The sequence below is a fragment of the Myotis myotis genome, unplaced genomic scaffold (genome assembly GCF_014108235.1).
Source record: "Myotis myotis isolate mMyoMyo1 unplaced genomic scaffold, mMyoMyo1.p scaffold_m19_p_9, whole genome shotgun sequence".
NCBI lineage: Eukaryota > Metazoa > Chordata > Mammalia > Chiroptera > Vespertilionidae > Myotis > Myotis myotis.
The window spans coordinates 13,616,262-13,642,174 of NW_023416401.1; the positions used below are offsets into that span (position 1 = coordinate 13,616,262).

General features: G+C 47.1%; 1 protein-coding gene across 2 annotated transcripts in view; it reads right to left on the minus strand.

Annotated features, from left to right (window-relative positions):
* SETBP1 (SET binding protein 1) overlaps positions 1 to 25,467 on the minus strand; it is a 347,989-nt gene extending 322,522 nt beyond the window's left edge. The window contains exons 1-2 of one of the 2 annotated variants that reach the window (XM_036320948.1): positions 24,815 to 25,467; positions 3,252 to 3,902 (exon numbers count right to left, since the gene is read on the minus strand). In XM_036320948.1, the coding sequence (XP_036176841.1) occupies positions 3,252 to 3,734 (483 nt within the window). In that variant the 5' untranslated portion in view covers positions 3,735 to 3,902; positions 24,815 to 25,467. Of the gene's footprint in view, positions 1 to 3,251; positions 3,903 to 8,751; positions 8,871 to 24,814 lie in introns of those variants that run through there. The other variant, XM_036320949.1, reaches the window with a different exon arrangement.
* Between the last annotated feature and the right edge of the window lie 446 nt (positions 25,468 to 25,913).

Sequence of the window (25,913 nt, forward strand, 5' to 3'; positions counted from 1 at the left end):
CAGACAGCAAATCGCTTCCGCTCTGTGGGCCACGCAGTCTCTGTCACAACCACCCAACTCTACTGTTCTGGTGCAAAAGCGATCACAGACGAAATGTAAACAAACGGATGTGGCTCTTTTCCAAAAAAAAGTTTATTTATGGACACTGAAATTTGAATTCCACAAAATGTTCACGTTGCGAAAGATTTTTCTTCTTTTGTTGATATCCCCCCGACCATTCTTTGCTTGTGGGCTGTACACAACAGGCAGGGGGCTGGACTTGGCCATGGACTTCAGTTGGCTGATCTGGCTCTAAGTCAGCACAGATAGTCAGGGGACTCCTGAGTAGGCATCTCCACCAGCTCAAGGATCAAGTCAACAGGGCCTCCTTCCTAGCTCCCTGTGAAGGACTGCGTCTCAGGGCCACCCCATGTGTCTTTCTTTAATCAGGGGCTTGCCTCATTCAAAAGTTCCAGAAGACTGGATTTTAGAGTTAGACATTGACCTGTTGCTTAGAAAACGCCATTCTCATCCTTTTCCCTACCCTAATTTACTGATCACATACTTCCTATTCATACAAATAAGTAAATTCTGCATGTCCATGACACTGAACGTTTCTATACAAATGGTAGGCTGAGTGTCCGCCTCTCCATCTCAACCTTAGCTTCAGTTTACTCTCTGTTTGCAAAACAACAAGAACTTGAAGAGTAACCAAGTTGACATTCTAACCCAACCGAGATCAGAGAAGTTTCCGATCATCTATCAAGTGATTAAGACTCAGTACAAGTAACTTTATTCATTCATTTCTGGAAAGTAATAGCTCTCAGCATCAATAAATGCAAGAAGGATAGAGAAGTACAGCATGAAACAAGCTTCTAACAATTTAAAATTTTTTCAGATATTCCCATTAGAGCATAATGCATGGAATTCCAGCCCCTCCCCCTTCTTTCTGCCCTTTCCAAATGATGGGCTTAGAAACACTGACCTGGTGAGTTGTATATTTAAGTAAATGATTTCATTTCTTTTTCCAAGAAAGCACACAAAGAACACCCAGCTTTCTGGGTGAGAATGACCAGCCTGAGAATTTCAGATATGAGAACAGAGTTCCATTGCACATTTCAACTTTGTAATCATCCCCACATCACAAATTCCAGAGTTTTATTCTAGGGCATTCCAATAGGCAGAAGGCTATATTTGGGGACAATCTTGTGGTTTTAGGGAAGACAATACCTGCATAAAGTATCTATTTGTAGAATAGTACATTTGAATTTGCACACCCAAAACTGCTGAAATCCTGGCCATGATGGGAATGGAGGGAAAATAAGTTACCACAGTTTTCAAGACTGCCCGCCCAAACAAAAATCCAACAACGCTCAAAGAACTGGCCATCACAATGAGCAGAGGCAAAGATACTCATGTTCAAAGCTGAAGAGGCCCAACTCCAAAAATAAGCCTCACTTTCTACATGGAGCCTGGTGTAGCTGTTGTATTTGCTTGTAAGATTTCTCAGAAGTTTCCATGTGCATCTCGATAATTGTTGCTTTTATAATAGAGAAGCAGAAAGCACAGCAAAGGTGCTATGGAGAAGGGAAGGGGAGAACACTACCTCCATGCTGTGTAAACACAAGATAATTTAAAAGATTCCTTTGTGTTCTGAATGTTAAAGTAAGGTGATCAACTGTCCCAGTTTGCCTAGGACAGCAGGGGATTCCTGGATGCAGAATTTTCAGTTTTCAAACTATGAGAGTCTGAGCCAACTGGGAGGCATTGGTCACCCTAGAAAGTCTCTTCTAGTCCAAGTCTTTAGATGTTAAATGCAATAAATCAGGCAAAACAACTAGGTGAAGAAGGATGCAAGCCCTACACTAATCGAAGACCATGACTCCTAGTAGTTTTACTGAAAATGATGCCTCCAAAGCTAAAAAGAAACACACACACACACACACACACACACACACACACACACAACCACACACACACACACACACACACACACACACACACACAACCACACACACACACACACACACACAAATACTGGCAAGAGAAACTCTACAAATTATCTGTGGGCTACAAAGGAGAGAGGTTCCTTTATATGTGCCATTTTTAGCTAGTCCATCAAGGCTAGCGCTCAGATAAATAAGATGCAGGGAAAAGAGTTACCAAGACTGATTAATACCTACAACCTAGAACCCCAAAACTCTGTCAGCAGGAGGACTCCTTGCCACGCTATGCACAAGTCCCAAAGACTGTTTGAATCAGAAACTTCTGGACTAGGGCAGTCTGCTGTCAGGGCTGAGTGCCACACCCCTCCCAGGGAGAGAGGTCACAGCAAACCCCTGTGATGCAAAATAATACAATGAATCCTGGACCCAGTCTTCTCCAACCAAATGACACCACCAATCGCCTAGAGAGCTGCTTTCTACATCCTGTTTGTCTTCTAGGAGGAAAATGACAACCAACCAAGTTCATTCAAGACCCAACCTTAAAAGTCTATGATGTGTTGGACAAAGATTCAGGTCAGCTGGCTGCTCCTTTTCTTTCTCCAGTTCTAATGCTCACCTCCAGCTTTGGAATAATGATCTCTCAGCCCTCTGAGAGCCTCAAGTTACCACAAAGACAGGGCTTCCTTAGTCAGGTGGAAGGCTCGCCTATGTTAGAAAGATGTATAGCAGTGATTGAAACCAAAAGGTTACAATGGTTCTTGATTGTTCCGATTGACCAGCATTTTTCAACATCCCCCTCTCTGACTATGAGAACAGATACAAATAGTAAAGCTAAAGAAAAACCTCAAAATGTTGTCATAGCTATGCCGGATCTGACCCAGCCAATTGTCTGCTGTGCAATAAATAGAACTGCTCCAGACTTCTAATTCTAGTAGCTATTGTCTTTCAGGTGGGTAAGAGATATAATAATAAATAATAGTAATTGGACACTACACCCAGGTATCAGGGGCATTTCTTCCAGAGGCCCTAAATATTCCATCAAGGAAACTGGTAATTCAGAAACCTAGCAGGTCCCGGAGTGGAGACATTTAGTTCAACACTGTTGCATTATAACTGGATGAGATGCCATAGGAACCTAACTCTTCCATATATCAATTAGTCTATAGTAACATTTGTTTTATCAGATCACGTAGTTTCACTTAAAGTTGCAGAACCTGTTGATGACGTTAAATAAGGACTTCATGCAAATTAGTAATAAGCAAACAGACTCTAAAAGTTGAGGATAAAATGGCAAAAATGGAAATCCTACAAAACAGGGCTCCCTACCTTCTTCTTGGAGTGGCTTCTGTCCTCCTCTTTCGTGGCTTTGCTGTTTTTCCCCGCACGAGACACCTTCTGGTCCCCAGACTGCTTGATGGTGATCTTGATCTCAGGGGGGCATATGTAGTTCTCCAGGTTCTTTGGGGGTTTCTTCGCCCGCTTTGTGGTCTGAATCTTCAGCTTCAGACTCCCCTCCGTGAAGTTCGCCTCCTTGATGGAGAACTCCTGTTCTTCCAGGCCATCTCCTGCCACCCACTTCTCGCTGTCCGCATTGGAGTTGGAATCCACGTCCCGCCCTGAGCCCAGTTCATCCTCCTCCTCCGGCTCCATGCGCTCTCCAGCCCCTGGGATGCCCTTCCCAGTCCCTGGCGCAGACAGCAGAGGTTCTGCACAGCCTGGCGCAGTTGGAGGCTTGGCCGAAGGGACTGGCAGGAAATCCGACTCGCCCCCCCTTTGCCGGGAGCTGCTCAAAATTTCCCTGGACTCCATGACAATCCTACAGTCTTCAGGAGTTCTCAGCAGGGGAAAGGGAGAAGGGGGAGAGGGAAGGTCAACAGAGAGGACACCCAAAATTCCAAGGACAAAGTGGTCCAGCTGCTGGGCTCAGAGCCCCAAGGATGGAGACAAGATGAAGTGCTCAGGAGATCAGATCTGCAACTGAGAAGAAGCAGAGATAATTAGCCATGGCAGGAAGAAAATGACCTAAACAGTAACTTAATCTACGTCCCCAAAGCCCCTTCCCACTTATCATCAGCATCAGAAAAAAATGATGGACAGAAATCAAATCAGAGTGTGCATCCCCGCAATGGACTAAATTGGAGCAAAGGGACAGACAAACTCACACACATCCCTTCATTGAATTGTTATGAATTTTTATGGCTGTGGACCCAACAGAGACAAAAAGAGGCGAGTCTTCCAGTCCCGTAACCAGCTAGAAGTTTCTGAAACTGAAACCACAGCTGGCTGAGTCACCATCAGAATGGGCCATGACGAAAGGGAAGTCTGAAGTGCTGATGCTCAGGTCTGTGGGAACTGTGTCTGGTCGGCTTCTTGGACCACTTCCCTCACATACAGTTTGCAAAGCTGATCGCAACCCCTGAGGTGCCTGGGCAAAGCTCTCCACGCCCTTAGAGGAAGGACAGTTAGCCAAGGTCTTGACCATTCGTTCCTTATCACTGTTCATTATGAATTATTTCAATTATGCAAGTATTTTCTATTTCTTTTAGATTTTTTAATATATATTTTTTATTGATTTCAGAGAGGAAGGGAGAGGGAAGGAGATAGAAACATCAATGATGAGAGAGAATCATTGATTGGCTGTCTACTGGGGATCAGGCCTGCAACCCGGGCATGTACCCTGACCAGGAATCGAACAGTGACCTCCTAGTTCATAGGTTGATGTTCAACCACTGAACCACACTGGCCAGGCAAGTGTTTTCTATTTCTTAAAGCAAATGTAAAGCTTAGGCACAGGCTTGAAAACAAAAAAAAAGAAAAACCAACCCTAAAAAACATTTCCATTGATACAAAAGACACTTCATCATAAAGTATTTAGATAAAAATAGCCATTAGGGACAGTTTTAAGTCCCTTTCTGGTCCTTACATAAAGTGGCATTATGTCTACATGACAACAACAACAACAACAAAGGGGAGAGAGGGGAGCATTTCACAGGCCTTTGGAAGTATCAGGAACCACTCCCCTTGCATCCCTGAGATCTTGGATTCTGCCTTCCTCACAAGGAAAAGAGAAAAATCAGTCAGGCTTTCTCCAGATCATAGAAGGATCAGCTAAACTACCTTTCAACCTTATTCACCCCACGTCCCATTATTCCCAATTTCATACTCATCATTTTCAAAGCCACAAAGATGTCCAAATGCTCGTCCTCAAGAGAAAACCCAGAGCCCTGGGGCTGCACCAAACTTCAAGACATCATCTCCTTGCGCCCTGAGCTACAGGCAAGGTCACCCGAGCTTTCTTAAATGGCTGAATACTCTCTAAGCTCCCAGCAGAAGACGTCACACCTTCGGTTTCTACCACTGAGCCCACCAATATAAGGAGTTAGTTAGTCAGCAATGTGCCCACCATAAAACCCCAATAAAGTCTGCAAACACACACTCAGAGCAGCCCAGAACCAGAGCCTGACGACGGGGCTGTATGTTCTCCCTGTGGAGTCAGTGCGTTTCCAGCTGCTGCCCTGGGAGGAAGCCAGCCAGTGCTCCAACAGGGACCTGTTCCCCAGAGATGCCCAGGAACACACTCAGCTCCTGGGAGCTGCTCAGCCTGCAGGAAGACGCATGTACACCTGCTTCCACTTTGGGGAAAGCCCAATGAACAAAGCATTTCTGGACGAGAAGAAGTTGCCTGGTGGGAACATGAGCATCTTTGCTGAAGCTGTCAATCACACACTGAACAGCCACCCATACCCCATGCTACAAAAGGGACAAAGTCCCCACTTAGGAGCAAGGAGAAGGCAGTCAGACAATATGACATTTAATGTTTTGGGGGTTTTTTTTGTAAGATTCTTTGTCTCATCTAGATGGACCTGCTTACCTGCCGAAAACCTTACATACTGAAGTCAACCTTCATTGAGGCCCCTTTTCCTAGTGTCAGGTACCACACTAGCTGCTGGAGACAAGATGCCCCAGAACAAGCACGTCAAACTCAAAGGCTATCACGGGCCAAATAAACGAGGCATGCGGCCTGCAGGCCACAAGTTTGATATACTTGCCCTAGAACACATGTCCCAGTAGGTCTTTCTCAACTTGTATCGAAGGTGACACAAATTGCTAGCCATGTTTGCTTATGACTGTAGTCCTTCAGTCGTTTACTCTCTCTGGCAAGAACCTGCAATGTTACATTTTAATTCCCTGGTACCTACCTATGAAGCTATCCTTGGGTAAGGGCCAAAGGTGAGGCATATTCCTCATAAGACGTTCCTACTCTAAACCTATTTGGACCTGTGAACCACAGATAGGACAATGTATATTGCAGGTTCAGTGATGAGAGAAAAGAAGGTGGAATCTAAACTTTAGAGCAGTGGTTCTCAACCTTCCTAATGCCGCGACCCTTTAATACAGTTCCTCATGTTGTGGTGACCCCCAAATTTCATTGTTACAAATTGAACATAATTAAAGCATAGTGATTAATCACAAAAACAATATGTAATTATATATGTGTTTTCCGATGGTCTTAGGCGACCCCTGTGAAAGGGTCGTTCGACCTCCAAAGGGGTCGCAACCCACAGGTTGAGAACCGCTGCTTTAGAGGAATGATTAGCTATATAAAGTGGAGTAAAGCATCTTCCATTAAAAATGACTCAGTTTTGCCCTAACCGGTTTGGCTCTGTGGATAGAGCATCGGCCTGCGGACTCAAGGGTCCCGGGTTCGATTCCGGTCAAGGGCATGTACCTTGGTTGCGGTCACATCCCCAGTAGGGGGTTTGCAGGAGGCAGCTGATCGATGCTTCTCTCTCATTGATGTTTCTAACTCTCTATCCCTCTCCCTTCCTCTCTGTAAAAAATCAATAAAATATATTTTTTTAAAAAAATGACTGTTGCCCTAACCGGTTTGGCTCAGTAGATGGAGCGTCGGCCTGCGGACTGAAAGGTCCCGGGTTTGATTCCGGTCAAGGGCATGTACCTTGGTTGCGGGCACATCCCCAGTAGGGGGTGTGCAGGAGGCAGCTGGTCGATGTTTCTCTCTCATCGATGTTTCTAACTCTCTATCCCTCTCCCTTCCTCTCTGTAAAAAATCAATAAAATATATTTAAAAAAAAATGACTGTTTAGAGTTTCTTATATTTAATGGTATAAATACTTAATTGATATAGAAGACAAAGTTCCGAAAGTTAAAACTCAAGTAGTAAGAGAGACACAAAAAGGGAAAACTCAACAATTTTTTTTTTTTTTTTCAGTTCTCCACAGAAGAGATTTTAAGACACAATTAACACATTAAGCGCCCAGCCTGTTTTGTCTGCCGGATGGAAAGTATAGTGGCTGTCAGTCACCAGTGACTTACTGGGCGCTTAACGTGTTAAAATACAATCTCTTTCCTCAAAGAAGCTATACTCTAAAGAGTTGCTTGAAAATAAAACAACAGATTTATATATGCCCTATAATAAAGGATAGAAACAAAGGGAAGAGAAAGTGGTTTCCACCTGGGCAAGGTGTAGACAGAATGGAAACTACCCCAGAGGGCTTCAAGGAGAGCTTAGGATATGGCTTTGACCTTGAGGGGCTTCAATAGTAGAATGGGAAGAAGGAAGGCATGGCAGAAAGAAGGAAGAGCACGAGTGAGGCGAGGCCTGGGGCAGAAGCATGCAAGGTTCGAGAGAGAGAAAGGTGAGGTTTGGCTGACAGGTACAAAATGGGGGCTGGAGATAAAAGGTGACAGCCAGATCCTAGGTACCCTTGAATGCCACACTAATTAGATGGATTTTATCATACAGGTAATGGGGGAAGCCATTTAAGGGATGACAATGGGGAAGGGATGCTATTAAGGCTATGCTTCAAGAAGATAATTCTGACATGTGATGTGAGGGAGGAATTAATAGAACCTGGTATTAGACGGAGGGGGACCATAAGGAGGGTTGGCTGGAATTCCACTCTTATAATGTGAGGGCTTGAACCAGAGCAGTGTGAGTATGCCAGAAAAATACTAGAGAGGAACCAGCAATCCCGTCTCAGATAATCCCAGTCTTCAGGAACACATCAATTCCAGACTTTTCATACTGGGTTCACCTTAAGAAGGTAATCTTAGGGGCTCGTTGGCCACCAACTTGCATTCCCTATTCAAGTCACACCAGTCTCCACAGTAGCATTGTACACACAGAATTATTTCTGCCTTGGCATTTCTTATAGAATCTTTCTTTATATCCCTTTCCATCAATCCATGCAATGCCTCTCATAAAACTGGTACTCTCCAAATGTCTGCTGCATGGAGGAATGACTGAACAGATGAACAAACAGATCCCAGTCCTTCCCATATTTTGAGGTCATGCCCAAGTCTTCACTTCCTCATGACCGTATTTTGTAAGCTCTGGACCACAGCATTCACTCCCTGGCCTGACTTGCTGTGCACCCAGCTGCATAGCTGGCCACTAAACACTAGTCTTGCCTTGCCTTCTCATTGTTTTGAGTACACAAATCTTATTTCCCTCCCTGGACTGCATTTCATTGCAGGCTGAGACGGACCCAGTGCAGGACCGGGCACTTGGAGGACTTCAAGAAGTTCTTTCTCAATGAAAATGAATCAGCCCCGTGACAGTTCTTCAAAGTCCTGTGGTTCAAACTACTCTAACGGCAGCTCCACCCACCCAGGCGGCCCCTGCAAAATTCACTATCTATGCCGGGGATTATAATTCAGTTCCTCATGTCCACACGCACCCCTCACCTTGGGAAAATAAAAAGAAGCTTTCAAAAGCAAAGGGCAGAGAAACCTAACCTGTCTGTTTACTTCACCAGCACACAAAGCTGTCGTTCTCCTTTTGCCTTTTCCCAGCACGTACCTGCCACCCCAAAGTCACAGCTGGATTTGTTGGTGAGTCTGGGAGACAACTGCGCGTGGTCTTGGGTGCGCCCCTGCCAAGGTGGTGTGTGCAGAGGCGCTCAGTGACTCACACTCACGGGAAGGGGAAGCTGAAGCAAGGTGAAAACGTTTTGCCTTGTCACATTCCAGCAGTCAGCAACTCCTCCAGAGGGGGCGGGTGCACAATGGACACTCTGTACTTGGCTCAGGCCTCCAGTCCTACCCAAGTTAACCCTCCCATGGCTGCCTGCAGGACTTGGCCTGGCAGGGCATAGAACAATGAAATTGCTTAGGAAATAACTGCCCAGGAGGTCCCAGGGGAACAGAGGGGCTAGAAGGAGAAGGTGGTGATGTACTTGGAAAGAACACTGGGATAGGAGTCCAGAAACTTCGCCTCTACTCCTGGCTCTCCCATTCACAGCCACTTGGAGTCCCATCCTTCATACTTATCTCAGCAATGAATGGAGTGGGACCAAGGAATCCTCCATACTCAAAATTTTGTAGTTTTACCCACAGACCTATTCACACTCCAAATTGGATAGTGTAACCTACATAATTATTTTTCTGAGGGACAGGGGAACCATAACCCAAATGACTCCCTAAAAGTACACCCTGTCCCCACTTCAAATCTGAAGGATGGAATAATTTACCTAGTCTACAAACCATTCTCCACCTGCAGCCCTGGGAACTCTTAACTAATTCCAGAGTTTAGAGGAAATGCAAATTCTTGAGCCCTGCATTCCTACCTATCAGGGCTCCAGGATGGGGCCCAGCTCTGTGGCTTTTACCAAACCCTCCTGGTGGTTATGATGCTTAGGCTTTACCTAGCCTGCGCACCAATGCCATCAACTGCCTTGACCATAGAGCACTATTATTCTGTGTTTAAAGGTATTTGCCCCTTACAGTTTTACTCTTAGTCTCTTAAGAATAGGCATCAGTTGCATTGTATTCATCCATGCAATTCCAGTGAACACTCAAGAAATGTTGGCTGACTGAACTAATAAATGAATAAACCAACCCAGTCTGGGCTTCCTAGCACCATCCACCTCTTCCATCCGCTTCTTTCCCAGGGTGCACATGGGCTGTCCTCAACCTGACTGCTGCTTTCCATGGTGGAACTGAGAGAGCCCTTGACATAGGTAACAAGAGTCCAAAGATTTGGATTCTGGACCTAGGTCAGGCACTTAGGAGCCCTCACTCAGCCTCAGGGTCTCATCAACAAAATGGAAAAGAAACATCTTCATGATCTTCTTCATTAGGTTAAGGTTTTTACCTTCTTTTTTAATGGAACTATATGCTCCTTATAAAAAATGTTATTTTATTTTATATATTTATTTTATATATATATATATTTTTTTTTTTTTATTGATTTTTTTACAGAGAGGAAGGAAGAGGGATAGAGAGTGAGAAACATCCATGATGAGAGAGAAACATCGATCAGCTGCCTCCTGCACACCCCCTACTGGGGATGTGCCCGCAACCAAGGTACATGCCCTTGACTGGAATCGAACCCGGGACCCTTCAGTCCGCAGGCCGACGCTCTATCCACTGAGCCACACCAGTTAGGGCAAGAAATTTTAAATAATGCATGTACGTCATAAGGTCTTAAAGGCAAATAGTCACAAATATAGGAAGGCCCACAGCCTCAATCTTGGCCTTTCCCAAACTCCTCCAGAGCTCTTCATCCTGAGCCGAACCTCAGCTCCATATTCTGCAAATCCCCATAAGGTCAGGCACTTCTTTCATCTTTACATGTAGAAGACACTGGCTGACTGCATAATCCTCAGGTCAGAACCTTTCCTCTCAAAACTCTGAAGAATGTCTTCTAGTATCTGAAGTAATAGAGAAAAGGGAGGCCAGCCTGGTTTTGTTTCCTTTGTAGGCAACTTGTTTTAACTTTATCCTTGAAGATATTTTTCATTATAATAGAATTTTATTAATGGCAAAGTGAGTGTAGTGTGGCTCTTGATCCTTTTATTTTTGCTGAAACACAAGCTTTTTGGATCTATAGATGCAGGTTCTTTCTAGTTTAGGAATGTTCCCTTCAATTTATTCTTTTCATTATTCAATGGACCTCACTAAATTTGTCCTATACTCTTAGTTTAGAACTCTCAACACTGTTCTCCTTTTCTCTCATTCTCTCTTTCACTATGTTTATTTCTTTATTTTTCATTGTGGGAGAGTTTACCCTAATCTAGCCTCCATAATATCAATTTAATTCAATTTCACACCTCCCTTTGCCTTTATTGACTACAGATTTTTAATTCTGCTATTGCACACTTTTGTATCCCTGCAATCTTTCTTTCCTTTCTCATCCTCTTTTCAGCTGATTTTGATACCTTTCCACCTCAGAACACTCCTTTTTCATTACTTTATGCTTTTATTCCACCAGTGTCATGCTTCTTCCCATTGTGGATGTCTGGTAGCTTTCTAAAATTCTTATTTTGTTCTTGCAGTAAATAATTATCCTGATACATTTTCTCTTACCATATTTTGAGTGTTTTCCCCCCTAGGGTCTCAAGTTGGATTCTTTATTTTTACTCATGCTTTAATAAGGAGAGAGTCATGCAGGGTAGTCTTGGTCTACAGGAATAGCACAGGTCTGCTTTTGATTCTTCCTTCCATCTTGAAGCCAGTCAAGTCCTCCTCCCAGAGCTGTTACTGTTATCAGTCTTCCAATCACTTCAGTTCCTACTGAACAGTGACAGTGGTATGTGGAAGACCCGGGAGTTCCTGAGAGCCTACTATGTGAGACTCTTCCTAACTTCACATCAGAGGTGTCGAGATGGTAGCTTGAAAACTGTCCATGGTAAGAATGTTTACACCATAGAAATCACAAAACTTAAACCAGGGCTTTAAAAAAATCTAGAGAATAGGGTGTTGAGCATATGGACAGTAGACATCTATCTACTATTGTTCTGCTAGACTAAGAGGGGATCCTTCTGCCATATTCTTTAAACTCTGAAAGGCTGAAATCTACAAATACTCTTTATGTCTGTGTCTCGGAGCTTTATTCCAGGAAACTTCTCTGCTCAGAAGTCAATGTCCCTCTTCTCCTTGCAAATCTCTGTCCTCTAATCTTGCCCATTTGTGTTCTGAGAGCTGTAGACTCTGAGAATACATATAATGATGTTAGGGAAGAGACCATCTTCAGTTGTTTTATTAATGTTGCCCATGCAGTAGACCCGATGACTACCTATTTTTCTGGCTGACACAAATTGTGAGTTTCGGCTCCTAAGGGGCAAAGGGTACAAAAGGATGGAGTGTGAGCCTACCTGACTACAGACAGGGAAGCAATTGTATTTCCAACCTAGGCTCATCGCCCTATAGTTAGAAGAATCCCACCTCAGATTCTGGCAATAGATTGTCTGACTTTGGCTTAGGGGGTGATTGAGCATTCACCTTTTGGCATGTCTTCTAAGGTATTTCAGTGGGGAGTCAGAAGTGGCTTCCCCACTTGGGGTACTTTGCGTGTATCTGAAATCCTCTTCCTATTCCCTTGAGTTAATGCCTCTTCATTGCTCAGGCTCAGGTCAAACTGCACTTCCCTGGGCTTCATAATGCAGATCAGGACTCCCTGCTTTGTGCCTTTATTACATAGGATTTTCTTTCCTAGCACTTACTACATTTTTTAATGAATGCATGTGCCACTCTTGGTTTCAACTCTGCCTACCCCATTAAAAGGTAAGTGCTAAGGGTAGAAGCTGTGTCTGTTTGGCTCATCACAGAAATCTCCGAGCCTGGCACAGCTCCTGCCCCATGGAGCAACACTCCGAATTATTCGCTGAGTGAATGTTGAATGAGAGGCTGTGTCAAAGGCCAGCCAGGTGCCATTTGACTCAGGTTCCCATGCTCTGAATGATGGGCCTCTGAAACCCTTCCTGCTGCAAAACACCCAGAGGAAATGCTCCATAAACACTGATAAATCGATCTAGTGACCCAACTCTTCCCTAGCTCTCAATCAGCAAGGGCAAAAGCAGCTCTGCAGCACAGTTCTCTGACCCTGCAAACACACCAATGGCCTACAGCAAAGAATGAGGCTCAGACTCCTGGTTTTTTTCATATTCCACACCTGGGTGGCACCTTCCTGATCACAGTTCACCTCCTCCAGGCTATGATCCCTGATGACTGCACTCCCTACATTCCCCTAGCAGCTTCTCCTGAGCCTGGGCTCCCCCAAGTCCCACTGACTGGCATCACTTCATCAACCCTACTACTTCCTCTGGCTGGTCTGCCCTTTCTCCTTTCTCCACTTGGTTACCTCCAAGTCATCCTTCAAGAACTGGGTCAAGTTTCACTTCCTTCATGAAGACTGGCTGGATCTTCCTTTTCTATTCCTTTCCCCTTGTGTGTACACATGTGCATACGTGCACTCACCCATGCTCATGTGCGCACACACACACACACACACACTCACTCATACTCACAGATGGTCTTAACCAAGCTTCCCTGGGCATTCTGCTATGAAAGCATTTGGCAAACTGTATTGCAATATTCCATTTACTTCTTTATCTCTCCCACCAGATCAGGACTTCCATGAAGGAAGGGGCTGGGTTTTACAAAAGCCTCAAGCAGTTAAGAGCACAATGAACACAACTGAAAGTGTCCAAGCCATGAATCTCCTTGAAAAGAAGAACGGAAGGAGCACTACTTTGATGTCATAGGTTTGGATGACTTAGCCTTTCTTTTTTATTTGGTAATTGTGTTCTTGGAAAATATATTTAAACTATTCAATTTCATCTGGAAATTGGGTAATAATCCTACCTCAAGGCTGTTTTGAAAAGTAATTGAAGATTAAATAAGATATTTATGAAAGAACCTGTTGAGAATCACCTTATTGCATCATCAAAATGTGGGGGAAGTTTGATTTACTACCATAGTCTGTATCATCCATGCTAGCATTTGGCTAAATGCTGCCTTCTCTTTGTAGATCCCAAGTAAAGCCTGAGGGACGGGGCTAGAGATCAGCCTTCTCCATTTCCCTCTACAATAGGAAGTACATACAGTAGATTAATATGTACCTGATAACTTCAGTATTTTGACATTGCTGGAGTATTGCTTTCCCCTAGTTCCCAGTTTGTTTCATAGAGGAAATAAGACTTGAGTTCAGTCATTGAATTCAGACTCAATTCCCTGCCCTGCCACTTGGAGCTGGGTGGCCTTGGGCAGGTTCCTTTTTCTCCCTGGGTCTCACCATCTTCATGTGTAGAATGTGGGGTATGATGCAGTGGATTCTGGGGTTTCCTCTAGCTCTGTCAGTCTCTGGTTCTGAGCTTCACCTCCTCAACAGAACCCCCTCAAGGAGGGTCAGTACCTTCCACCTCTTTATAGATTTTACAGGCTCTGCAGCTCTTCCTGGCTGAGTGTCACACAAAACCAAGAATCAGACCCTGTGCTCGGGTTCTCCACAATAGGGAGCAAAACAGAATCAAGCTTCTGAAGCCTGAGGCTGGGCACACTATCTATTCCCCAACAGTTCCAGCAATAGCTGCAAAAACAATGCCTCCTAGGGAACCAATAACACAACAGAACGAGCCTTGGTCTTGGGCACTTGGGGAATCATCTCTGAAGACCGGGCTGGGCCAATCCTCAAGTCTACAGGTCTGAGCTATTCAAGGCCGCCATTTCTCCGTGCAGTCAATGGAGGTACTCAGCTGCAGTGCGAGGTGGGGTTAGACACAACCAATGGCCTTTAAAGACATCATCTGTGTCATCGGGATAGCAACCCTGTGATGAAGAAGACCTGAGACCTGTGCTCATTCCACAGATGTGAAAATGATGGTCCAGGGAGGTTAACAGTTTGCTCACGGACACACACAACCTATGCCAGATCCACAATCAAATCCAAGTCTACATACCCCAAAGCCTGTGCTTTTACTGACATCTGATGTCTCTAAAACACAGTGATGCCAGCTTTTAACCCAACACTCTCAACTGCACCTGCAGAAGGGAGCTCCAAAACCAGTTTGCCACTGACTTGCCACATCACTAAACCCTCTGGGCAACAGGTTTCTTCTCTGCCCTCCTAATGTCTTCCCAGAATCTTATAAGGAAAAAGCAAATAACATATACAGAATGGCACCTAGGTAGGTTAAATATCTCAGGGTAGACCTGTAAGAAGAAACTGTGATCATAGTGTGTCCTGTGCAAGCAGAGTGGAGAGATCCACAAGGTAAAGAAATGATTCTAACATTTAACAGGCACCTAGTATACAAGGGCTTTAAGTTTATTATTTGAACTAACCCTGAGGTGGACCTACCTTACAGATAGGAAAAATTAAGGTGAGAAATTTATTGAAATGACAGAGGTAGTTCTGTCTGACTCCAAATGTCATTTGCTTTCCTTTGAACCCACAATGGCATCTGTCTTTAAATACCCAGAATTAGCAGTCATTTAAGTTCCAGTCTTCCACCGTGCCTTTAGTCCAGTGGGGATGAAAATGACAGGCTTCCCTGAAGGCAGTGACTAAACTGAATAATTAAACCGATAATAAATTCTATAGTCTTTCTTTCTGGGCCTCCTAATTTTTGACTCCATGCCCTGTTCAGTCTTAATTCAAATTTCTCAATTTCTCAACCATCTGATTCAGTAACTGCTTTGCTCGTTGTCAACTGAACATAAAGATTAATCTGACAAGTTTGTGCTTCTGCCACAGAAGAGATGTTAGGCATCCCAGAGAGCTAAACAAATAGTAGCTCCATCTCCATCCTCTTACATTTCTTATTCAGCACCTTTAACTGCCATTTCAGTATTGCGTTTACTGAAACTTGTGCATGTCTTTCTTCAATTATACACTAAGCTCCCGGAGAGGAGTATCACTCATTCTGAATGCTTATATGTATTTTTGGGTTTTGATCTAAAGAGAACTCTTTTGAACCCAGACTGAAGAGTTGGTGGCTGACAAGAGTAGGGGTGGGCAGGACAGTCAGATGTTAAGGTTCTCTCAGGTTTGGTAGGGATGGAAATTCTCTGACCAGAGCACCCTTGTGCTCCATACACTCTGAAAACATCAGCCATGGTTCCCGTCTCAGGTCAGGGAGATGTAGCCTTGGCCTGTTCCCCACAGGATCCCATCCCATTGGTCTTGCTGCCCGACATTCCACAAAGCCCTGGTCTCTGGGAAGTGGTGTCCTTTCTGCCTCTACCTTCTCAACATGAACATCTCCCCTGCTGCTCTCCTCACAGTTCCATTATTCAAGACTTCAGCCCAAGCCCACCTCCCCCCCTCCGCCTTGAAGCTTTCCTAATATGTCCAGTTGCTGGAGGTGCTGGCCTTCCCTATGCTCTCACTGGAGTTGTTACTTAGCCCCAGACGGCTGCCGCTGCTGTTCCCCCACTGGTTTCCCTGGGTTCTTATGGTGTCTTCTGCTAGATTAAGAGCAGAGACAAGGTTCTCTCCATTCTTGGGATCCACACAGCACCCAGCAGGGTCTGGTCATACTCATGCTTAAATGCCAATGAGCAAACAAAGTTTGCTAAACCAGAGGGTTGAAGAGTTGGTGAGTTTGAACGACAACTCTGAACAGCTAGATTGGGTCCAATTTAAAGGGCCCTGGGTTTTGTCCTTCACACTGTAGCCAGAAGACCTCAGACCACCAAGTTGCCTCCTATGGGTGGCCAGCCCGTCAATGTCAGCCAGCGGGACCTTCATCCTCAGGCTGCCTTGCTCCTGCCAGCTGCAGTGCATGCTGGTGATCAGCATTCCTTTCGTGGGGCAATTCCAAATTCACATTCAAACTTTGTCCTATCCCTGCTCCAGTGTGAAAGCTACTCTGCCACCAAGAATGTCCCTGTGTTCCAGTTCCACCATCAAACCACAAATGACATCCTCCTCAAAGCTTTCCTGGACTGCGCCTTGGCCCTGATCACACAAATAGCATAATTCCACTCTAATCATGCTCGCACTCGGCTGCGGGCTGCTTTCCATCTGAGTTAAGCATGTATCTCCAGACACTCTGTCCACTCTCCAGGGACAAAAGCCCCCTCTCATACCAGACCTTCCCCGCCAACAGCGCCAGAAGCAATGGCTCACATGGGCTGCAATGCTGAGACTTTAATAAATATTTGAGGATCAAAAAACCGACTGTAATCGAGCTCTAGAGTACAAAATAATGAGCAGAAAGGAGGCCCACAGGGCTTTCACATCAAATCATCCTTTTTAGCCACCATTATTAATCAATACTTGTAAAAAAATCAAAGCTCTCATTGTTCAAATAACAATAGGTCACAGACACAGCCACCAACAACTGCAAGGGGACTTGCCACCCAGATTTCATTATTTTGCTACAAGCTGAACAACAGTGCCAACACTTCTGATGAGCGTGTTGGGTGGGGCTGCTGTGCTGGACTCATCAAATTCAGCCTCTCCCGTCTCCACATCTTTCCAGCTCCAGGTTCAAACCCCAAGCAGTTCTTTCCATGGTAGAGCTGCACATCTTTGGCCGAGGGGAGAAATAATAAAGACACTGCTTCTCACTCAGTTAGGCTAATAGTGTCACATGCTATTGTTTCCCTACCCCAGTCCTAGGGTAAAAGCAACTGCAACATCTCAGTAGCTTGCAGAACTTCCATCTTCCTCAGTATCCCACCAGTGTGCTCCTATGTGGGTCAGGACTCTGGCTGAATGTTCACAGGGCCTCAGGTCAGAGCCCAACTTTCCTGATCCCAGCTCAACCCAAAGCACAGAGGCTTCTCTCTGGCACTGGACAAACTGTGGGTCACTATCTTTGATCTCAAAATGCATGCAATCTAACTCAATAGTAGTGACTGAACACAGGCCATGGCAGGGCAGGCTCTGCTGTGGGGATCGAGAAGACACCTCAGGGAGCACAGGCATGGCCCCAGTCTTCGTGCCCAATGAACTCTAAATAATAATAATAATAAGAAGAAGAATACCCAGCTTCTTAGATCCATGAGGTCAAGAAGTAACCACAGCAGAGATTCCAGATGCCTCGTGGGCACCAGAAGCAGGAGCAAAGCCCAGAGAAAGAAGATATTTTAGATTTTCCAGAAGCTCCTTTGTCTGCCTCATCTCCCTTGTCTCAACTAAGTTATTTCACCGAAGAGGACCAGTTTACAAGAGACGCAGAGAGTCAATTTTTGTCTTCCTTCCACACTATTCACTATGGTGTTTCTTCCCATGGCTCACCATCCCTCCTCTCCCAACCCACCCTCCCCATCTGGCTCTCTAGTTTTAACTGGTCCCATTCCCCCTTCTATAACCTACTTCAACACAATAAACACTTAGCAAAGTGTGCCAACCCTTTGGATTGGTCTGCATGGGAGTTGGGCTGCCATCACAGGGGACTGAGGAACTCTGAGCTTTAAGAAAGCTTTAACTTTCCTGGGACACGTCTAGCTGCAGAACTGCAGAAATTCAGAGTAAGCCCAACTCTTTCACTCTACTGTGATAGGAGTGACAAGGCAATGTAACTTGTCCCACATCAAATGCCAGTGGCCAGCCAGCCCAGCCTGTGGCCTGCCTCTCAGGAGCCGTTCCCTGGAACTTTCCGCTCCGAGTGCTTCTCTGCTCGGTCTCCTTTTCCCTTGCGGCCAGCCTCGCGCCGTCACCCAGGAGCGGGGAAGCACTTGGACTTGAGTAACAGACAAGATTGCATAGTTAAGTGCCAAAATGAGTGTGGTGGACAAGAAATGCAATTGGCATTTTCAGAGAAAGTCAAGAGCCCTATGTGCTATTGTGACGATGAGACTCTAGTAGGTACTTAATAAATATTTGATGATTCGATGAATGAGTGACCGGTAGGATGCACATGTGGTAAAACATCATCAACTCTTAGGCTTTGAGGGAGAAACTAAGCGTGGGCGATGGGCCCTGAAAGACTGCCAGAAGTACAAAAGCCATTGACGCAAGTGGCTATTACTCACTTTGTCTAAGAGGTCCTCAATGTGCGCCTTCTCAGGGAGCACAAGCCAAGCTCACCTTAAACAGCATTCACTTTGAACACTCTACCTTCACATCAGTTCTGTGACTCACTCGTGCACCAGGAGTCACTGGTTCATTCGCAGGGGCAGCGCGTCCTAGGGGAGACTCCATCCCTCTCTTCAGGGACCCACAGCCTGGGAGGTAGTGACAATAACCAGAAGCAGCAGCACAACCCACTGCGAGGCTAGAGCTTCAGACCAGAAGTGCTCTGCAGCCTGGGGGAGGAGCTGAGAACTGGTCTGCTGTCCTAAGAGGTAGCAGTGCTAGCCAGATGGGCCCAAACAGGACCCCTTCCCAGAGGAGGTGGCGAAGCAGAACCAGCTGAGGTGTGGAGGAGACCTGTGCACACCCTGCCCCGGGACAGCAAGGAAGCCAGTCTGATGGGAGCAAAGGCCTGCCTGTGTTGTGTAAAATGGGGTTCACTCGAGAACAACGCCAGGTGCCTGGGGCTGCGCCAGGAATCACAGGAAAGAGAAAGAGGGTTAAGAGTTAGGGAACAGCCCTTGGCCAGCTTGGCTCAGTTGGTTGGAGCATCATCCTGTACACCAAAAGGTGGCGGGTTCAATTCCCTGGTCAGGAAGTGAGAGGGAGGCAAAGATCTATGTTTCTCCCTCACCTCAGTGTTTCTCTCTCTCCCCCTTTCCTCTCCCTAAAAATCAATTTGGAAAAAAAAAAAAAAAGAGGGAACAACTGGACTGTGAAGCCCTTTTCCAATTCTAGAGAAATCACTGGGTTTGCTGGGACACAGGAAATCCTGTTATAAGTTCCTTTCTTTACAGAGGCTAAAACTTCTGTCCTGAATGTCACTGCTCAGCCACTGTAGCCCCCTGCACTGTAGCCTCCCCCTCATACCCTCTTCTCTTTGAGCATAGGAAGCATTCAAAAACTCAACTGAGTCAACTCAAGAGCAGAAAACAACTATTCCCTGACTGTCTTAGAACATGAGGGGCCCGTGTAGGCATTTTGGCCATACCAAGGGGTTATTAATCTCTGCGCTATGGTGACAATGATCTCAGGACAGTATCCAGGAGGCAGCATGGAAATCCTCTCAGAGTCCAATTACAGAAATTAGCTGGCATTGTTTAATCCTCACAACCCCTGTGAAGCAGACAGGGTAAGCATCTTATCCCTATTTTACTGATTAGGTTACTGAGGCACAAAGAGGTTCAATAACTTGTGTGGGAGGGGGACTCATTTAGCTGGGAAGTAAGAGGATAGGATCCAAAGCAAATGTGTCATAGCAGGTGGGATGTTCTTCACACTTGATCACACAGTCGTCTGGTCCCAGGTCGGCCACCAACCTGTGTCATTTACGCAAGTCACTATCAACTGCCTCATCTGAATGAGGATAAAATGCTTATCTGGTCTCCCTCCTTCGGAGAATCAAGAGGGAATTAGGATGTGAAGACATCTTTGAAAAGGGCAAAGTGCCATGTATATGAAAGGGAGTTTTTTTTTAGAGAAAACAATAAGTTGGGTTAGGGAAACAGTTTTCCAAGCTGGCAAAGTTCCGAAACACTTATCTGCTCACCATTCATTCCTGTTCCTCCCTAGCAAGGGAACAGGCATACCTGGGGACAGCTCACTGGCTCATCATGCATCTGCCAATCAGAACCCTTCCTCCCAGGGGTCCTGTGGACTTTGGGCCTGGTCACCTTCTTGACCCCTGGCATCATTTGCTCTGAACTGGATGGGAAGTCAAGTGTGGGTTTCTAAACAAAAGGCCATTAAAAATATAACATTTCCTCAACCTTAGAAGGCACCCTCTAAGGATGGGGGGGGCGGGGAGGACCAACTCTGAAAAAAGACACAGATTCCCTCTGGACTTTTAAAACTGTAAGGACCACTGACTTAGGCTCAGTCATCTAACTAAGGTTATCAGTTCCCCCCAAGCTTTATACTGCCCCCAAACTTGCTATGTCCAAGGAGGCCTCAGAATCGAATAGAAGGCTAAGTGAACATGGAAATGAAAACAGAACCAAACAAGAATGGAGGAAGGTACTTTCTATGAAGTACTCTGTGGCTATCTGGGTGTTTAATTTTCTGCACCAATCAAGCGTTTGGCTGCCCAAAGTGTCCACCATGTTATGAAGAGTGTGTGGAACACCACGTCGCCTTTAGAAATTGCTCTAAAAGAGGCCCAAACCTAAGGCAATATGCACGATGATAATGCTCCTTGCCTAATTCTGGCCCAAAACATTTGGGAAGTTTACTCAGTTTCTTAATATGCCACTGCACAGGAACGGAAGTGAACTGTTTTGTTCCATTCTTCACAGGAGCCCAAGGACCAAACATGGTGACCTATGGCAAGAACTCTATGAGGTTTCGGGTATTTTTTTTTCCAGGGCAGCTCTCTGGGACAAGAGCAGCCTCCTAAACCCCCACCCCACCCCACCCGAACTGTCCCACACAGTGGGTCTCTGAGCAAACTCAATGACATCATACGATTTTTAAGGCACTGCAACTCCTGACAATGCTAATGTGTTAATAATAATTTACTCCGTTCTTCTGGCAGGAGCAGAACTGAAGCAACTTGAAATGCCATCAGCAAAACATTATTTATTTCCCATTCCTGAGCAGCAGAGAAAACAAGGTTTCATTGGCTGGGTCTGCCTTCAATAGCTTTCTGGTTTCAATTAAAACTTCGAGTCTCCAAGGGGAAAAACTGGCATTCTGGGAGGCTGAGGCCCGGCCAAGTTTCTGTGTCTCCTCGGAAATCCAGAAGGGATGTCCCATCCATCTCGCTACTTCTCATCTTCCTCCTGTTGCATGGGATAAAGACGCTTCAGAGTGAGGCTGAAGTACAACTGCAAACAATGACCAGTCCGAAAATCTCGCTTCCTCTGGAGGTGCATTTTTGTGCCAGACAGGTATTGATTCAGCCCCAGATGGAATTGAAGGTCGAGAGAACAGCAGAGACAGAATTGGGAATCCAAGGAGAAGTGCCTGCCTATGTATTTCTTCTTCAGCAAACTCCTGCCTCCTGCCTCTCCCCACTGACCATTTTCAACTAAATTCTACAAAGATTCCACGCACTTATTTTCTCTTTCCCTCCAACCGTCTTTGAGGTCAAGTAATTTACTAAGTAGCTTGCCATGAATAATACAAGTAGAGGACCAGAAGCCCTCGTGGCACCACGGGCTCTGGGCTCCGTGGTTCACTCAGGGATACCCCTAGGCTTCCTCTGTGTGAAGTTCAACCAAGTCTGCCAACAGCGCCTTCCTATGTAACATTCTGATGTTAACACACAAAAGATCGGATTACACCCCTCACTTGTCTAGCCCATTCATGAACATATAAGGCAGTCGATATTTTCTCCCAAGCTAGACGTGGCCCCTTCCTAACCCACGCCCCTGCCTCTCAGCCACTGGGCCTTCTGTTCACTCCAAGCCTTCCCCTACCCCACTTCCAGTTTGTTTATTCCAGTGACACATCTATTTTCCCTGCTAAGAGAGACAAGTCAGTTGGTTTCCCTCCTCTGGCCTAGGATTGCATTCACTCACCACCTCCTCCCCCCAGCCCAGCTCAGGTTACTAGAGAGGCAAGCAGCTCTTGCAGCCCAGCTCTAACACCAATTCAACTTCCCAAGACTAAGACATTTTTTTATAAATGGGGGGAGGGGAGATGGTGTGCAACAAAGCACTTTCAGAGGACCTGGTCTTCATAAACTCTCAGCCTATATTCCCTGAGATTTGTGAAGACTCTGGATCAGGCACACTCTTTTGATCTGTCATAATGCCCTTCTCTCCTAGCAGGCAACTCCTTTAAGTAGGGAGGAAGAAAACACAGCATCTTAGAATGGTCCTGAAACTTGGGATTGCCAGGGCAGAGCCAAAGAGAGTCTGCCTCCCTCAGGGAGTCTTGGGATGGTGGAAGCCACAGAAAGCAGAAGGGGGAAACAGTGACCCGGGATTGTAAACTGGCTACATGCAAAGTGCCACAACTTTCTCCTCCCTTACAAGCCTCCTGGCCAGTTGGCCCCGCCTCCCCATCCCTGCCAGACAACATCTAACTGGGGTGTGCAAAGGAAACTCTCCCAGACTATCCAGGTCTGGCCCGGAGGTGCAGATGTGGCCTGCATAGACACCACCTTTCCTCTCCACATCTCCCTTCTGGACCCCACTCCTGCCCCCAACTCACTCTCTCTCTCTCTCTCTCTCTCTCTCTCTCTCTCTCTCTCTCTCTCTCTCACACACACACACACACACACACACACGTTTGCAGATGAAGATGAGTTCAGATGGGGCACATCCGATTTACTGGCGTGAACTAAAGGAAGGTCAGAAATGGGGCTGAACTGCCAGATAGTTTTGATGACAGCTACTTTATGAAGTTTAGTTTTGGGGTGGTTTTTTATTGTTTTGTTTTTGTTTGTACAAATCTACAAGAAAAGGAGAAAAACAGGATGAAGAGTAAAGGAAAAGAATGAAAAATCATGTAAGAGAAAAAATAAGTAATATTAGTATTTCCTTAAAGACCATGGACTCCAACCAAACTTGAGGGGGTTAAAAGGTGATGGATTGGGGGACAGGGGAGGGGGGAGTAGGTAGAGTTACAAAGTAAAAATAGCTGCTGTAGAATTCCAGAATAAATTGCCCTTCTGGAGGAGAGCGTCTGCAGGGATAAAGACACACACAAATTGGCCTTTTAGTATTAGGCATCAACCATGAGATTATCAGGACAGTTGATTTGAAGCGGAAACAAATCGGAAATCCTTCCCTCAACAGTCCTTTTAGACCAACATACACACCCTCAGAACCCACACAGACAACACATAAAGAATAAACGCAGCGTCAGGGGGGCAATAAGAACCCCCTCCCCACACTTCCAGGACCTCTAGCCTCATCTCCCACTTCCAATTGCACAACTTTCTGACCTCCAAAGAAAATATTTCCAGTTGGATCCGATTTCAGAATTGTTGTAATCAGTATGGGTCAGGAGAGAAGGGGTGCTTGTAGTGAGTGTGTGGGGAGGAGAACTGGAAAGCAGCATTTGGGCAGTTACTTATTTTTTTAGAAGCAGCATGCTCTACCGATCACAAATTGCTATTACCCAACAATGCTTCCAACACAAACGGACACCAAAAACAGCATCCCCGTTATCACCATCTTGCTAAAGACCTGCCCGGTCCAGTTCACCTGACTTTGTCTCTGTGGAACTTCTCAGGCAGTATCTTAATCAAAGAGATAATGGTTTGAAAGACAAAAACAATAAATCGATATTGAAGGGATCCCTTTCCGGAGTGATTTCCCACTGGAAACCACCGAACGGGGGAAGCCTGCCCTTAATTCCCAAGCCCACGGTTCCTCCAGAAACACACACAATGCGTGCTTTCAAAAAAGGCATTCCATTCCTCTGCTTTTAAGGGAATTCCTGTCTTTTCGAAGTCCCCAAAGCGGAGAGCACAAGAAAGAGACTGGGATCCATTGATTAAGATTTTAGGAGACAGACTAACACAGAGCCACAACACAAGCACACACCAACCTTCGCTGGCTGGACCACTTCTTCCCTGATCTTCTTTCTATTAAGGACTCGTTAGATTCTGATACATTTCCCCCCCCAAAAATCCAACTAGGTTACAACGTAGCTCTCTAGCTCCACTTAACCTGCAAGTTACAAAGAGAGAGAGAGGGGGGAAAAAATCCTGCCGCCTTCCCACCCCTTTCCCTCCTCCCTCCTCCTCCAAGTCCACTCCACCAACACCAAACCAGCCAGCCCTGGCAGGACTGAGGGAGGGTGCAAACGGCGGGGGAGGGGATCAGATTAGGCGAAACTCAATAAGCTCGCAGCCCTCCAGCCCAATGCTTCCACCATCGCCACCACCAACGGGGCCACTCCAAAGGAGCCGGCATCGCTGCCCACCCGCGAGCGGGCCGGCATCGCGCTCATCCTCGGCAGCCTCGCCGGGACCCGCCACCCGCCCCCTCGGCCCCCTTTTCCCCTTCCCGCCCCGGTGCGAAGTCAAAGCCTGGGCGAGGCGACGTTAAGTTTTGCATGCAGGGCACACACACCGCCCCGGCCCCCGACGTGCGGGGCCCCACGGCGCGGCGGGAGCCGGGGCGCGGGGCTCCCGGGCCGAGGTCGCCGCGCGCGTGCTCACCCATGTCCCGGCGGCTCCGGCTCCGCTGGCCACCGCGCTCGCTCAGATCCCGGCTCCGGTCGCTCGCCCGAGCCCCCAAAGGTGCAGCTGAGGTAACTCCATGGCGACAAGCATCTGTCAAACGGCGAGCCGCGGGCCGGCCGCCCTCGCTCGGGGGGCGCGGGAGCCCCCGGGCGCGCGGAGGCGGCGGCAGGCGGGGGCCCCGGCCGGCCCCGCGCTTCCCGCCCGGCGCGGCCGCCTCCGCCGCTCGCCGGTGTACGGAGAGAGCTATCAAGGGGGAAAATGGCGTCTCCGGAGCCCGAGGAGTCCTGGAGTAATCACATTCACACACAGCCGCACGCACACACTCGCACACACTCGCCACGGGCGCGTGGCGAGCTGGCGAATTTTAGCAGAAGCCAAAAAAAAAAAAAAAAAAATTACAGCGATGTATAATCCCGTCTCTCCGATCAATGCTAATGCTTTTCCTTTTCTTCAAAGGCGGATTGGAGCTTTAAAAAAAAAATGTTCCCGGCTTCGGGCTCGCAGGAGGAGGCGCGCGGAGGGCGAGGGCGCTTTTGCTGAGCTGTGCAGTCCGGTCCGCGGGGCCGATCGGCCCTGCCCGCCCGCCCGCCGGTCCGCCCGCGGTCGCTAGTGCTGCCGCCGCCGCCGCCGCCGCCGCTCCATGGCCGCGCCCGCCCCGCGCCCCCGCCGCGTCCCCTCGCCGCCCGCCCGCGCCCCCGGCGAGCGCTGGAGTGGGGTCGGGCCCGTGTGCCGCCTCCTGCGCCCTCTCCCGAGTCCCGGAGTCCTAGTGAAAGGAAGGGGGAGGGTGCGGGCGGGGGAGGGGGAGGATCGCGGCGGCCGCGCGGCGGAGCCCAGCGGGGACCGCCACCCTGCGATCTGCCGGGAGGGGGGCGCGGGAGACCCAACACAGTTCGCCCCGCCAACCGGGGGCCGCTTCCCCCGCTCCAGCCCCAGGAGGCGCAGCCAGTAATGAGAGACCTCTCCCTCGCCCTCCCTCTCTCTGGTTTTCGGTGAATTTCGATCAATTGGAGGGAATGGGGCTCTGGCCGGGGGAGGAGGAAAACAGTTCGCGGAGGCCGCTTGGGGACCCCTGGCC